Source organism: Centruroides vittatus, unplaced genomic scaffold (assembly GCF_030686945.1).
Source record: "Centruroides vittatus isolate TY-2023 unplaced genomic scaffold, ASM3068694v2 contig_3024, whole genome shotgun sequence".
NCBI lineage: Eukaryota > Metazoa > Arthropoda > Arachnida > Scorpiones > Buthidae > Centruroides > Centruroides vittatus.
In genome coordinates, this window is record NW_027121938.1 from 12,040 (window position 1) to 28,305 (window position 16,266).

General features: G+C 28.6%; 2 protein-coding genes across 2 annotated transcripts; one reads left to right on the forward strand and one right to left on the reverse strand.

Annotated features, from left to right (window-relative positions):
* Positions 1 to 1,420: 1,420 nt before the first annotated feature.
* On the forward strand, positions 1,421 to 5,398 carry LOC136972830 (adult enhancer factor 1-like). The gene is made up of 4 exons (XM_067267466.1): positions 1,421 to 1,435; positions 1,862 to 1,970; positions 3,144 to 3,392; positions 5,220 to 5,398. The coding sequence occupies exons 1-4, from the start codon at positions 1,421 to 1,423 to the stop codon at positions 5,396 to 5,398; spliced, it is 552 nt and encodes a 183-aa protein (XP_067123567.1).
* Positions 5,399 to 5,593: 195 nt separating this feature from the next.
* Positions 5,594 to 7,475, reverse strand: LOC136972831 (zinc finger protein 492-like). Its single transcript, XM_067267467.1, has 3 exons — positions 7,431 to 7,475; positions 7,104 to 7,316; positions 5,594 to 5,905 (listed from the first exon to the last, which is right to left on the reverse strand). The coding sequence occupies exons 1-3, from the start codon at positions 7,473 to 7,475 to the stop codon at positions 5,594 to 5,596; spliced, it is 570 nt and encodes a 189-aa protein (XP_067123568.1).
* Positions 7,476 to 16,266: the final 8,791 nt, after the last annotated feature.

Genomic DNA, 16,266 nt, shown 5'->3' on the forward strand with positions numbered 1-16,266 from the left:
ACTATGGAAAAGTAGCCACACAACTGTTAAAAGAAAAGGCGGAGAAAAGACAGAAGACGAGTCCAGACAGGACTTTTTCTTCTTTTTATGACGAGACGATTCAAGTTTATTGTTTAGTGTTTATGTCGTTAATTGTAATGTCTAGTGTCACAATTAAATCTTAGTTCAGTAAGCAATTAAGTCTCTTTATTTGACTAAGCACGAATGTAGTTACAAATATAGGAGACAAGACAAAAAAAGAAATCCTACATTAATAACAAATTAAAATTGTAAAAAGTAAAGTAAAATATATAATATAATAAATGTTGATAAATAGGAACTTTTACCTAACTTTCTCTACCAGATTCGAAGTTTACATTATAAGATGAAATCATAAATCTCCAATAAAATATAGAACCCTAATTGACATAAATTGTATGTCTTGTATAGTTTATAATTATTTGTTTAAAATAATTTGAATTTATATGATAATTCTGAGTAGAAAACATATAGTAATATTGGTTCAGAGATTGATTACAATAAAAATCCATAAAAATATTAAAATGATGTGAAAGTCAAGAGTACTTACCCATCTGTAAAACATAACAAAATTAACAATTTCGAAAAACTTATGAACTGATCGTATTCGTATTTTAATAGGGTTGATTTAATAATAAATAGTAAATACTTTAATAATAAGAAAAAATTTTCTAAACAGACAGAAAACTTCTCAATAATGAGATACATTGACAATATGCTTTAAAAGCAAAAGAACTTTATTAATGATCTATATAAACTATACTTTTGAAAATAAATTTTATTAATCATGAACAAATATCAATATTTTCAGAGCAATTCGGACTTCAATACGAATAAAGTTTGAATTTTAGACAATTTCTTTGTTAGATTTTCAAAAAAACGTACTAAATAAATAAAGTTTGCTTAGCGAATTTGGTGCTGAAAATGTAATTTCAATTTTAAAATTCATTTGAAAGATTTTATTTTCAGTTTTTCTTCCTCTCGTTATTAATAGATGTGGCCAAAAAGGCAATTAACTAGTCAACAGGCTTTAATTTGAGAACTTTTTCTCAACGTTTTTACTACAATAGCGCTTTTTAATTTAAAGCACATTCAATGTCTTCCATTCCACACTTAAATAAATTCGTTTTATTAAATTTCTACCTCACAGATTTTGAAAAATATTAAAAAAACAATTTACAAAATTCATTCAGAAACGGCACCTTCAAAAACTTTCGTTTATGCACTTTACATTAAAAAAAAATTAAATAGTTTTTATTGATATTTTCATGCAAACAAATATGTATAATATGACAATATGATAGAACAATGTCAAATTTCACATTATTGTTGTGCGTTCTTGGTTTTTAACTTTATCAAAATTTATAAAGCGAATTTAAAATTTGGATCATTAATTCTATAAATGCAATCAGAAAAAGTAAGTGAAACGTTCAATCTGTTTTGTATGGCATTGTAACTATTTGGCGACCCTCGTTATTCAAATCTGTAAAAAATGAAAACGTTGAAATTTTAAGTAATTTCAAAAAAATTTAATCTATATTTTAGGGTAAGACTCAACCTCCGAATTGTGCGAACAAAAAGGTCAAGGAAACCATACTCTATGCGTGACCGTTTACTTTATATAGCCCTGTAAACAATCGCCAACGTTATTTCCAGCGAGCGCTATCGGGAGTCTACACAGGAGGGTTTACAATTTGGGGATGTCGCCGACCCCCTCATTCGGAGCTTGAATTGTGCCTATCTCTCTGTAATATATTTTGATAATAATATAAAATATTTCTAATGAAAATCAATGAAAATCTTAATAATATATAATAATTTATACAACAAACAATTCTTAAAGGAGGAAAATAAGAAATATGAATGTAGTGAGTGTAAAAAGCGATTTCGTAAAAAATCAGACTGTGATAGACAGATGAGGGTTCATACTCGTGAAAAACCGTATGAATGCTGTATTTGCGAAAAAAAATTCTCTCAGTCTGCAAATTTACAACGCCACAAAAAAATACATTCTGATGAAAGACCATTCAAATGCAAGTACAAAACCTGCACATACGCTGCAAAAAGGAAAGATGATTTGATACAACATATAAATCGAACACATCTAAAAGTAAGAACTTCTGAATTTATTATTGGAAGAATAATGGGTATTTTTTGTATTAATTAGATAAATATTTATAAAATAGAATATATGAAATTTATTAAAGTATAAAATGTAATATTACGACGAATTATAAAACAGATTTAATTATTATAAATAAAATTAGTACTTTACAGCGAAACATCAAAAAAATATACTCGTTATATCTTATTCTGAAAAATCGTAAATATTAATTATCAAATAACTTTTTTGTCAATAAGCGTAAAAAATATATACAAAATTTTAAAAAAGTAGAAGTTATATTAAAATTTTACTTTATTTTTAAAATACCGCATTTATTCACATATAAGACCTTGCAAATTTAGTGGATGAAGTGTGAGTTTAAAGATCAATATAAAGAAAATGAGTTTTATTAATGCAATTCTAATTTTATTTCGTTTAATCACATATAAAATACCGAATAAACATAAATGCGCACATTTTCCCGAATAATAACTGGCATTTTAAACTTTAAGGAAAATCTTGTAAAACCGACAACATAATTTGTTCACGTAAAGCCGAATAATCGCCAATTTTTTTATTTTTTTTGTATTGTCAATTCTTAACAGTGGAATGCCCTCCGCCGATTACACTTATGAGTTTCTCCGAATTATTGATTTTCGAATAATCATGTTTTCACGTGGGAATAGATTAAAATTCATCTCGTACTCTCGTGTGATTTTGGAATTTAAATCTGAAATTCAATTCAAAAGCTTTGCTTTTTCTATTGCTATTCATCTTTACTACCGACAATATACAAAAACAAATAAATACTTATGTGTTTAAATAGAAGACTGTAATCATCCGAAAAAAATGCAAACACAAGGCTCACAAAACATATTTGCAAAAACGCAAAGAACTTTTTGCTCGCGCGTATATAGGACGACCTAGGAATATGAAGCAGTGATAAATAAATAAAAATATTGTATTATATGCGAGTAAATACGGTATTAATATCTCACTTTTTTTAATGTGTAATAAATAGATTTCGTAACTTATAAATTATATGATACTTATATTCCACCAAAAGCACCGGAGAAACTTCATAAATGTGATGAATGCGATAAAAGTTTTGGATGGTTTTCCCTTTTAACAAAACACCTGGCATCTCATAAAAAAGAACGACCGTTTTCATGTGATATTTGTAAGAAAATGTTCAAACGAAAATATGACTTAAATAAACATATAAAGAAAGTGCTGTACATCCACAAAACAAGCAGAATCTTCTTCCGAAGTAAGCAAAGAAAGTTTCTGAAATTAATCTTTAAAAACAACTTGAATATTATAATCTAAAGATAATTATGTAGCTTGTAAAAGATCTTTTAAATCACTTCTCAGAATCTTTTAGGTGACATTATTACGTGATTAATGTAAATAATTTTATTCTGTAAACATTAGTCATAAAATAACACTGCATTGTTCATTTAAAGTGAAGTAGTAATTAAAATCAGAAAGTAATTATTGTAAGTTTATACTTTGAGTCATTCGATAATAAGAAACCATCAGCCTTAAATTTACTTATTATAATTATTTATAGTAAGTTTATTTGTAATAATTCTTTCGGAATATATTTTTCTCTACATAATTTTTTTACAAAAGCAATTTCCGTTCAAATAGTGAACTTTTATTAAACTGTAGTTGGTTAATTTCTTTCTCTGTCATTAGATGAACGAGTCATAAACCTGTGCAAACAGTGCAGCTAAAATTGCCGCTAAATACCGCGCCCTTTAAAGCTACTATCCTTCAAATATGTAAACAATCACTATAAGATCGCTTGTTTTAATTGATTTTAATTTCTATCTTGCTAATAAAAAGTTCTTTGACAGTACTTAGACGAGTCAACATGTTTTCAAAACCGTTTAGCAATAACTTTTTTTGAGAAACTTCATTTTTTAATAGTACGTCTATAAAGAACTTCTTTGTGTTTATTTAAAGTACGTACAATTTTCTTAATTTTTTTTAAAATTTAACGAGTAAAAAACTTTGTCCAATGGTAATTGCAATGTTAAAAATGTCCTAAATGTGTGATAAATGTGTGTTAAAAGTGTTAAATGGGTGATAATTGTGTATTAAGTGTGTTAAACGTGTGTAAAACGTGTGTGAAATATGCGTTAATTGTGTCATAACCAAGGATATGTTTCTCGTGATTTCTGACACCACGAGACAATGCGACCGACACATGGAAGGTGAGGTGTACGTGGATCGTAGGTGCCACCCAAGTAGAAGACGCTGCCTATTGCAGTCGAAAAAGGCAAGAGATGTGAATGCAAGGCTGCAGTTCCTTAGAAGCTCAAACTTTTACCTACACTCCAGGCAAATTCTGTTCAAACCACTGATGTATCCAATCTCTTAAATCACTACATCCAGTTATCGATGGGTTTGAGGTAGAATGATGAAGTTTTTGTTTTTCGTCTTTCATCGAAAATAAGGAAATGAAACCAAACTCTTGCAAGCATTTTGCAAGCAAACACCATTTATGTCAAGTATTTCAACAACCATAGTAATTTTTATATAACACCTATTGCTGAGAATGATGAGAATTGCTGAGAATCAAACGAACTGTTTTCAATTTGATCAATTTTCCGGAACGTTTACATCGTTCTATATTGGAACCAATATGCAATAACAAATTTGAATTTAAAACAGTTCGAACATTTAGTTAAAATATCGAAATATATAAAAATATTTATAACAATGGCTGAAATGTTATCAATTTAATACACCTAAGCACTCATTCAAGACTGAACGTAGTTAAAAACAAAAAATCGTATTTAATATAGTACAGCAGAAGCTCTTCTTCAGGGTAAGTCGTAATCCTCTCTGTCTCCCCCCACGGGGGAATTTCGAAAAATCCCTTCTTAATGTGCATTTCCATGTTGTATCCTAACTGTGTACTAAATATCACCTCTTCAGGTTCAGCGGTTTGCTCTGGGCAATGATGAATCAATTAGTCAGTCACTCAGAACAAGAAATTTTATATATTTAGATAAATCGTATTATTTTTCGAAATACCGTATAAGTTAGAGTAAATTTTCAAAATCTAAATTATTTCATGATTCAGAAAATACTGGAATTATGAATAGAGACGAAGATTTAAACATGAACGAACTGGAACATTTACCAGAATTGAAAGTTTTTTCGGAAGTAATAGTTCAAGGAATCGAATTAGAATGTCACATCTGTGAAGAGAAATTTGATGACGAAGTAGCTCATAGAGAACACGAAGCAAAATTTCATTAATTTGGTTAATGGCTTCTGAATATTAATTTGCAAAAAATACGAATTGGTAATGATGTTACTAAAAGATTTAAATCCTGCATTATTTTTTGTTTATTATAAACTTTTGATTTTTTGCATACGTAAAATGGAAGTAGTAATTAAAATTAAAAAAAAAAACGGTAAAAAAAATCGAACAACTTTATTAAATATCCAGAATTAGTTAGATTGATGGAACCATATTTCGTGTTCCCATAAAGAAATTTCGTCAGAAAATTGTTGTCTACAAAATTGACATTCGAAATTACTTTTATCAATTTCCATCTCTGAGTATATTTTTAGTTGTGACGATGTTTTAACCTTCTTAATATCTAAATCGATGTTAAAATGTTCAAGAAATTCTGATTCTCTTATTGTGGAAAACTCTTCTGAAGCCACTTGTTCAGATTCAATTGATTCTCTTTCTTGAGCACTTGTTGATGGTGTTTGAAAATAATCTGTTGGCACTTCTTGGCCACGTACTGTGCTTTTCTAAAAGTAAATGTTGTAAATATTAGAAAATTCAATTAAGTAAATGGAAATATATAAAATATAATGTAAATTGAAATAACTAAAATTTAATTTAAATCACATTTAAACTTCTTCAATACTTAAGTATTTTGTTTTTTTTTTCTGACTGCTTTTAATAGGTGTAAATTTATTTATTCATTTTTACAAATATAATACAACCAACTTTTCGCGCTATATTGTAAACTGTATTACGCTTAATTACAGTATTTCAAAAAAACCACGAGTTATGCAAATTTAGATATTTTGAATATATTACGAAATAATACTGTTATTTCAACTATTTCTTTGCTCCAAGAAATATTGAGCACCTTTGTCCGCTCTCCCGGCACTTTAAGTTATGTCAGCGGCAGCTTTGCTATTTATTAGACGGAAATACTGGTTTACAATAATCGGGATTTAGCGTGGGGCTAACCTCTCAACATATAAAGCCTTAAAAGAAGAAAAAAGGGAAGGAAAGCAGGATCTTAGAATGTGCGGCAACTAATCTCCAAAGTTGTTTTCCAAACGAAGAAGCGGCCGAACCGGAATAAGAAGAGACAAAAAGAAAGCGGAATTGTGATTTTCGACTGAATGCGTGGAAAGCAGGAGGAGCGAGAGATAAAGTAAATGAATAAATAAAAAAAATAATCTAATTTAAGTTAGATGTTTTTCGCATTGATAATACAACAGTGAATGGCAAGAAGTGCATGGATGAAAGCGGTCATGTGATAATTTAGTGAGGTGTGCAAATGACAGTGTGAGGAAATGTACGATTGCTATTTTAGTAAACGAAAAAGTAAAAAAGTATAAGAAAATAAACATAAAAATACAGCTGGTGCCATATAAAGTGTAGATGCAGAAAGTGATTGTTGTCGTCGTGTATGTCCAGTGGATATTGCTCTGGATACTATCATTTATGAATTTTGGAAAATGTTAAAAGTTGTCTTGAATGGGATTCCCAGAAGCGAGTGATTATAACTGAAAATACGAATGAGTGGACGGCTGCATGTGAAAAGACAGACAACTGAGAGAGTGCTGAAACTATACAGTGATTTCCAAGTGAAGGTTAATGGAAAGCGATTGGTTGAAATCAATTTCCATAAATACTTATGGTTTTCAAACACCTTTTAATATTTTAAGGAATTTTTAAAGAATAATTTCAGAAAATTTATTTACGTACATTGAAAAAAGTTTCGGTTTGTTCTTGTGGATGTACTTTCTTCATATGTCTATTTAAATGAAATTTATATTTGAACGTTTTCCTACAAATATCACAAGAAAATAGTCGTTTTCCTTCAGGATATATCAGGTGCCATATGAAAGCAGATGAGGATCTAAAACTCTCACCGCAGGTATCACATTTATGGTCTTTTGTTTTCGTTTGTTCTGGTATCTATTTATTACACATTTAAAAGGAAAATTAAAATATTAATATATATATACTGTTGTTACATTATAATATTTAAGTAATTTTTAAAAATTAAGTTAAAAAAATTTTTTCACGTACTTTGGAAGGAGAGTCAATTTGTTTCTGTGGATGTACTCTCTTCATGTGTCTATTTAAATCAAATTCATATTTGAACGTTTTGCTACAAATGTCACATGAAAACGGTCGTTTTTTTCATGAAATATCAGGTGGTGCGTTAAAACAGATGACCACCGAAAAGTTTCACCGCATTTATCACATTTAAATTCTTTTTTCGGTTTTTCTGGTGGAATCTAAGTAGCATATAATTTATAAGTTACATTTGCTATTTATTACATACTAAAAAAATTGAAATATTCTAAAATTGAAGTTTAATTTTAATATATTTTATAAATTCCTTTTCTTTTGTATACATTTTAAATGTTTATTGGTGAAGAAGTTATTTTGTAATTAATATTTACGATTTTTTACGACAGAGTATAATTTTTAATGTTTTACTGTACATTGTCAATTTTATTTATAATAATTAAATCAGTTATATCGTCTGTCATAATATCATATTTTATTCTTGAAGTAAATAAATTTGATATATTTTATTTCATAAATTATTTGTAGACTTAAATACAAAAATAAACATAAACATAATTCTTACAATAATAACTTCAGAAGCGATTGCATTAGGATGTTTCCGGTTAACGTGTGAAAACAGACTCCATTTCCTGTACGTAGCGTATCCACAGTTCTTGCATTTGAAGGGTCGTTCTTTCGAATGTATTCTTTTGTGATATGTTAAATTTCCAGACTGGGAGAATTTTTTACCGCAAATATCGCATTGAAACGGTTTCTCACCAGTATGACTTCTCAGGTGCACATCTAAAAGCGATTTCATCGAAAATGTTTTTTTACATTGAGTGCATTCATGTTTCTTTTTTTCATCCTTTTAAAAAATATTCGTTGTGTAAATTTATTACAAATCTAAATATATAAAATTACTTGTCCTGACTGACTGATAGATCCATAATCACCCAGAGCAAACCACTGAACCTAAGGTGGTGTAATTTGGTATACAGGTAGACTACACCATGAAGAATCCACACTAAGAAGGGAATTTTCGAAATTCGTCGGCAGGGGAGGAGAGGAAGAGCATTAAGGCTTAACCTGAAGAACAGCTTCTACTTTACTATAATAGATGCGATTATTTGTTCTCAACTACGTTTAGTCTTCATTGAGTCTTAGTTGTATTAAATTGATAACATTTCAGACATTGTTATAAATATTTTTATATATATCCATTTTTTAACCAAATGTTCGAACAGTTTTAAATTCGAATTGGTTATTGCATATTTGTTTGATTATACAGGGTGGGGCAACGAAAACGAAACGGCAGAGTGTTCGTGTTCGTCCAAGCAAATCGCTCGGACAGGTCGATTTTATTCTCGAGGGGACATCTTTTGCAATAAAGTTTTTGCGATTCTGAATACAACAGACAACAAAAAATTTTAAAAACTCATTTATTTTAAGTAAAACTTAATTACAAAAAACATGACCGGCGTTATTACATTTAATAAATATAAAAAATATAAATACGACGTTACAAAGTTGAAACTTTGTCTTTTGTCTTTCCTTCCGCCGTTCACAACCATCAGCAATTCTTAAGGCTTCACAGTCCCTCGGAGACGACCTTTCTTTTGAGGCTACTGCCTCCGTAAAAGAATGCAAAACAGGCAAAGCGTCCTCTGGTGTTATCGCCACACGCCGGCCATGTTTTTTGTAATTAAGTGTTACTTAAAATGTAATATTTTTACTGTGGCGATAACACCAGAGGACGCTTTGCCTGTTTTGCATTTTTTTACGGAGGCAGTCGCCTCAAAAGAAAGGTCGTCTCCGTGGGACTGTGAAGCCTTAAGGATTGCTGATGGTTGTGAACGGCGGAAAAAAAAGACAAAAGACAAAGTTTCAACTTTGTAACGTCGTATTTATATTTTTTATATTTATCATTTATTTTATATTAACTAAACAAACATTTATTTCGGAAAAAAATGTTTGTTTAGTTAATATTCAGATTCGCAAAAACTTTATTGCATAAGATGTCCCCTCGAGAATAAAATCGACCTGTCCGAGCGATTTGCATGGACGAACACTAACACTCTGCCGTTTCGTTTTCGTTGGCCCACCTTGTAGAACGATTGTTAACGTTCCAGAAAATTGATCAAATTGAAAACCGTTTGTTGGATTCTCCGCGGTAGGTGTTATGTAACAATTACTATCGTTGTTGAAATACTGAATATAAATGGTGTTTGCTTGCAAATCGACGCGGACGAAGTCGCGGATAGCACCTAGTTACTAAATATTTTCAAAATATTTTCTCTTTATTTCAAAACATAATAGCAAAATATATGTATGTTTTCGATAAGAATTTAAATTTCAAATTTTTCATTTTTTACAATTTCGAATGACAATTGACGCCTAGTATAATTAATGTGTCACAAAACAGATTGAACGTTTTACTTACCTGTTGTGGTTGCATTTAAAAAATTAATAAATTTAAATTTTGAATTCACTTTATAAATTTTGAAAAGATAAAAAACCAAGAATGCACTACAATAATATAAAATTTCGGAATTGTTTTGTCAGTTTGACATGTTGTGCTTATTTGTTTGCTTAAAAAGACAAAAAAAAAACTGGCTTAAATTACCAACGTATTATTATAAACGGCACGGTATTTAAAGGCCGATACTGAAAAAACTCGATTTTACTCGATAATCTGCCCAAAATCAATCGGCAAAGCTTGAATTCGACGAAAACCATGACAAATATTTTTTATATGAATCATTGTAAATCCAATTAATTCATTCTAGACATACCAAAAACACATTCTATAGAAAAGAAATATAGCGATTAATACTAAAAAGGACAAGAAATTTAGGTAGATGATGGCCTCCGAAAAAGATTCGTCATTTAACTGTTTTTGACTGATCCAAAAGAAGAGCAGACTTTGCCTTGAAGTGAAAGATTGCTACGATGATCGGCTTTCATCAAGTTCTCCATAACACGTTTACAAGTAAACTTTGTATGATTTCATTTACTCAAGTTTTATGTTTATATAGTAAGTGTGTGTGAGTAGATATAATTGGCTTTACAATAGTCCATATTTTTTATTCATCACAAATAACGTCTTTGCTATTGTTAAGTGATAGAATAGGCCTATTACTCCTAGTATAACTTTCAGCTTGCCCAAGTAATTTCATCGACATTCGTCTCTGTTAAAATCCCTAGAAAAAATTTAATGTATGAGCAAAAGTGTTTCAAATTTTCGTTTGTTTGTAGAGGATAGTTCCTTAGAACTGTCTGTCTTGCAAAACTTATTGTTATTACTTTAAATAAGTAAGATATTACAAAGCGATTTTAATCGTAATATTAGATTTCACAGTGTTTTAGTTTTGCAATAATTAATCTTGTCTGTGCTAGTGTAATTTTATGGGCGAATAATTTAATCTCAGTAGTTAAACTCTGTCGTAAAATATATACAGTACATAATAGCCTTGTGTATTTGAAAATATGTTTCCCAAAGTCGTTACAGGCAACTGGCAAATTAATATTATTTTGGGGGTACGTGGACAATTTCAATATTTTTCTGTTGTCAGACTTTTAAAAGAAGAATTCTACAAACACAAAACATTGTGTTACAAAACAAATTGAAACTTTATCTTATCGTTTCTGCATTCATTTAACGTACTAATAATCTCAATTTTTCAAATTTAATTTCTGATTTTCACGAAATGATAAAACAACAATGTACTACAATAATGTAAAATTAAGTAATTATTCTATGGGGTTGATCAACTGTCCTTAGTTTTTAACATAAAAAGATTTGAAAAAGCAAATAGAATTACGTTTACGCCATAGTAAAACGTACACTTTGAAGTGCAAAAAAACTTCGAAAGCCAACCAGCATTAAAAGTGCTGAAGATTCTTTTAAAAATTATTCTCTGAATATCTGTAGAAATCAACGGCTTAGAATATAATCGAGATGTATTGATAAGAAGAATAATTAGCGCATAGCACGACAGTCAGGAGTTGAATGCTGAAATCTGGTACACAGTTAGGGTACGTCGTGGGAATGTACACTATGAAGGGTTTTTCGGAAATTCCACACCATAGGAAATAAGAGGAGAGAATTAGTTTTAGTCAGTATAAAGTGTAAATAATAAACAAAGAAAATAAATAGTGGCACATGTACTCGTAGTATACATTTTGACAATTAATAAATATTTTAGTCGTTTCCTCCTTTTGGCTAACCCAAAACCAATAAATCCAAAATAAACCAATTTGAATAAATATTTTAATTCGTAATATATTCAAAAATTGGAAATATAATGTTCCAAACAATTTCTTTGGATCAGTATTCCGCAACCGGTGTGCAGCGCCACACTGGTGTGTTGTCACATGGTGAATGGTGTTACGTAAACTTTTACATATTCTGTTGATTTCAAGCTTTATTTATATATTTTTATCATAGTTGTTATGTTTCTTATGCTTGTATTTCATTCTCTGTTTCAGCACTGATGAAATAAGATGATGTTTGTTTATTTATTTTACTTATTTAATTTTTTACTTTTTAAGTTACTTAAAAATTCTATTTGAATACTAAAAATTAATTCATTTAAAATTCTATAATGAATTCATTCATTATCTCTATTAGATATCCATTAAATAGAATAGTGAAAATGAAATTTCTTATAAATTTGACCGTAATATTATAATATAATCGAGATGGGATAATCTTTGTTATCGTTACATTTTGCCCACGCAACGCCAGGCTCATCTACTGGTAGATTATAAAAGAAAAATTTTGTTCAAAGTATTGAATGAAGAATATTGAATTTGCTGCGCATTAAAATACTAGTCAATTTAATCCAGAGCACATTACGCTACAGAAAATGATTAACAATATTATGCGCCTGGAGTGAAAGAATGACTTGTTTTCATATTAAAATTAGTACTACTTTATGTGATTTTCATCAAGTTGATGAAACAAGATTTTATAAACTAATCAACATGAATAATAATAGGTCAAGAACTGATCCTTGAAGATTTCGTTTATTTTGAATGACCAGAAATGCCATTATTTATATTTCCGTGGTAATTTTATTCAAATATCGATTATGTGATAAATTTGAAATGTCGAATCTTTTTGTTTTATAGCGGGTCTTTTCTGAAAAAAAAACTCTTTTCTTCAAAACAAAATCTTTCCAAGTAATGTTCAAAATTGTATTGTTTGTATCGTAGCAAGTTACGATAAATTATATTTTTTATATGAATAGATATAATAAAGAAATTCGTTTATTAGAGTTATACAACGTGTTCATATTAATAAACCACTTCAATATCAGATTAAATGAATTACATTAATCAAAGACTCACTTTTTTATATCGAATATTATGCTTCTGATACAAACGCTGTTCTTATTACTAGAAACGCTATCTAGTCAAATTCCAGCTCAGCAGGTGCCGATGTAGCGAAACTTATTAATACATAAACAGCTCGAAATTTTAAAAAACTTTTTTGAAAATTGGCTGCTCATTGCGCTTTCTTGTTTTGAGGGTTAAACACCCTAAAGGAGTACTACCTATATACCAAGTCTCATCTTGAAGTGAATTTTCTAGGCTGTGCCCTTGTCAGATCTAACAAACTGACATTTTTTAAGATTTAAGTAGAGACCTTACTATGAACATAGTTTAAATAATTGAGTTAAATGTTTTAGGTGTTTATCCATGCTCTGAAAAAAATTAACATGTCATCATAATAATTGTTCAGAAAATGAAATCTATGTTAATTTAGGATATTTTTGAGAAAAATTCGCTGAAATATGTGTTGTGAAATCCTTAATGCAAATGGTAAACGACTCCATTGGAAGTGACCAGAATTCGTTACAAAAACAGTCAGTTCTTTGTCTTCAAAATGAATAGGAACTTGACAATAGACTGACATAATATCTACAGTAGAAAATATTTTTGCACCTATAAGTGTCTAACAGCTCATTTAATCCGGGAATAGGTTCACTGTTAATTGTAATTATCTCATTTAACTTCCTAATATCCATACATAGTGTAGTTTTTCCCTCATCTCGTTTCGAAGTTAATGTCACTGGGACAGTGTACGAGGTCGACAATTGTTCAACTAATTCCGATTTTAGCTACAGTTTACCTATCTACCAATTTCTTCTCTATCTCGGTAATTAGTTTTTGTTTCATACTTCCATTTATATGAGATTTCCAACAAACCAATCAAAAATAACATTTTGAAGTCACAAATCTCTATTAACACGGAAATTCAAACCTTTGCTATAAACTCAATTAAAAGGATTGTAGTTTTTTATGACAATTGTTATGTAAACCCAGTGGTGTCACCCATAGTTTCAAGAAAACCTAGAATTTAAAAAACATATAATTGTATTTTATAGAACTGCGACAAGGAATGCCTGCAAGCTTTTTTGCCATGGACTGAAATTGACGAATCGCTGAAGTACTTTTAGCGAATTAACGACCTGGCTCGATTTAAACAAAATTTCGGTGTAAGATACAAGTTCTAAAATACGTGCCAGTACGAAGGTGAAGTTTCAAACGTTTTGTAAAAGTTTATATCGGAGATAATTAACCTACTTATACCTAGAACGAAGGTTACATGTCATCCTATGTTAAGTCAAGATTTTTAAATTGTAAGTGGTATTAGAAAAACTTGAACATATATAAATAAGAAAAAAAGAAATAACATGAAGAAATTAAACTATATAAATATAAAGTAGTATGGAACGAATAAATATGTATTTGAATCTTAATACATTAAAATTCACAAAAGTTGACTAAAATAAAAACATAAAAGTGATAGATATTGATAATGATAGTTCGATAATCGATAGATTTTAAATATCTTTGAATAGTTTATTAATAACAAATTACAAATGTAAAATTAAAGTTAACTCGAAAATTAAAAAGATTAAAGTTAAATAACATAATAAATATTGATAAATAGAAATTTTTTCATAACTTTCTCAACGAGATTCCAAGTTTACAAATAAAGCTTAAAATCATAAAATTTCAATTGAATATAGAACCAAAATTGACAAAAATGATTACATCTTGTATAGTTTATAATTATTTGTAAAAAGGAATTTGAAGTTATATGATAATTCTGAATATAAAATATATAGTTGCATTGGCTCAGAGAATAGTGACAATAAAAATCCGTAAAAATATTAGAATAATGTCACTGAAAGTCAAGAGTACGTACCCATTTGTAAAACATATGAACCGATCATATTGGTATTTAAATACGGTAAATTTAATACTAAAGGGAAATACTTTAAAATTAAGTAAGAATTTTTTAAACAGATAGAAAACTCTAAATTATAAGTTAAATTGAAAAATGCTTTAAAAGCAAAAGGACTTTAATGACCCATAAAAACTACACTTTTGAAAAAAGTTTTTTTTAAATATGAACTGATATCAATATTTTCACAACAGTTCAGATTTCAATACGAATAAAGTTTTGAATTTTGAACAATTCTTTTGTTTTATTTTTTGAAAAAGTAATAAATATATAAATAAAGATCATTTGGCGAATTTGACACTAAATATTTTTAAAATGTAATTTGAGTTTTTTAAAATTAATTGAAAGATTTTATTTTCAATTTTTTTTTCTCTTCTTTTAATCAAGAAAATACACGCCGCTCTTTAGATTTGTTTATCAGATATCTCTACCGATTCCTGTAAGAAATTACATTTTTTAGTAAACATACAACATAAAATAATATTTAAATTCAACTTCCACAATTACAACTAAATTAATGATTAACTAAATTTTTCTACTCACAAATTACATTATTCTTCATCAAATTTTCAAGCAAAGCGAAATAGATATTTTCTTTTACTTACTACCAAGCTTGATTACTGATAATATTTATGTTACCAACTTTGCATTAACAACTACATTATTGATTGGTATTTTATTTAATCAACGACATTTATTTTTTTACGACTTAGCTGTATTTTATTAAGGTCTGTGTATAAACTGCAATCGGAACTTAGTTTTAATTGTGTATTGTCCTTATACATCTCTTTTTAAAACATTATTAACAACAGTTGTAAGTCTCAGTAGGAACACATATTTTTGTGCTGCAGTTTTAACTTTGTTTTATAGCTTAATTTTAAACATTTCCAATAAGTAATCATGTAAATAAAATGATATCTCATATTTTAAATTAAAAAATTAATAATGATTTAAAATGTCAGGATTAAGACATGGGTAACATTTCAATATAAGCTATTTTTATGTCATTAAGGCTAGGTTCGTCTTGATACAACAAACTTAGGAAACAATTTTTCATGAAAAGTTACTTCCCGGAAATGATATTAAAATATACAAATGTTTATTGAATTGTTGTAGGCGAGAAGGATCTTGAAACACTTTAGAGAACAGCCCGTTTACTAATTACTTTTTACTTGTTATATGCAAGTAGATGCTCAAATAATAGATTTATAATCGCGTAGCTTAAATTATATAACTTAGTTTTTCAATACTGAATTTTATTTGCGGTTTTATCGTATTAAATGACATTAATGTAAACATCGATACCACGAACTACCATTTACCGTTACTGTTTTTATAACAATGACATTTAAAGGCAAATAATGTCAATATACAAACAAAATATCAGTTGAGATTTAATTATGCAGTATTATATTTCACAATAAATCGCTTATTAATAAAAATTCGTGTAATTTATATATTTCAATAAAAGTTCTAAATATAGAAAGTGGAAATTTTAAAAAGTACACATTGAACATATAATAGAACATCGAAACTTAAAAAATTACAGATAAAGATTCTGCACAAAACAAAATAAAGTTCCAACTA

What these genes read in the sequence shown, in the direction of transcription:
- LOC136972830 (XM_067267466.1), top strand. An exon ending in TGAAAAACCGTATGAATGCT is followed by an intron (nt 1,971 to 3,143) that starts GTATTTGCGAAA and finishes TGTAATAAATAG; the next exon opens with ATTTCGTAACTTATAAATTA. An exon ending in AAGCAGAATCTTCTTCCGAA is followed by an intron (nt 3,393 to 5,219) that starts GTAAGCAAAGAA and finishes TTCATGATTCAG; the next exon opens with AAAATACTGGAATTATGAAT.
- LOC136972831 (XM_067267467.1), bottom strand. Translation starts at nt 7,475, where the DNA reads ATGAAGAGAGTACATCCACAGAAACAAATTGACTCTCCTTCCAAA. An exon ending in AAATTGACTCTCCTTCCAAA is followed by an intron (nt 7,317 to 7,430) that starts GTACGTGAAAAA and finishes TGTAATAAATAG; the next exon opens with ATACCAGAACAAACGAAAAC. An exon ending in AAACCGAAACTTTTTTCAAT is followed by an intron (nt 5,906 to 7,103) that starts GTACGTAAATAA and finishes ATTTACTTTTAG; the next exon opens with AAAAGCACAGTACGTGGCCA.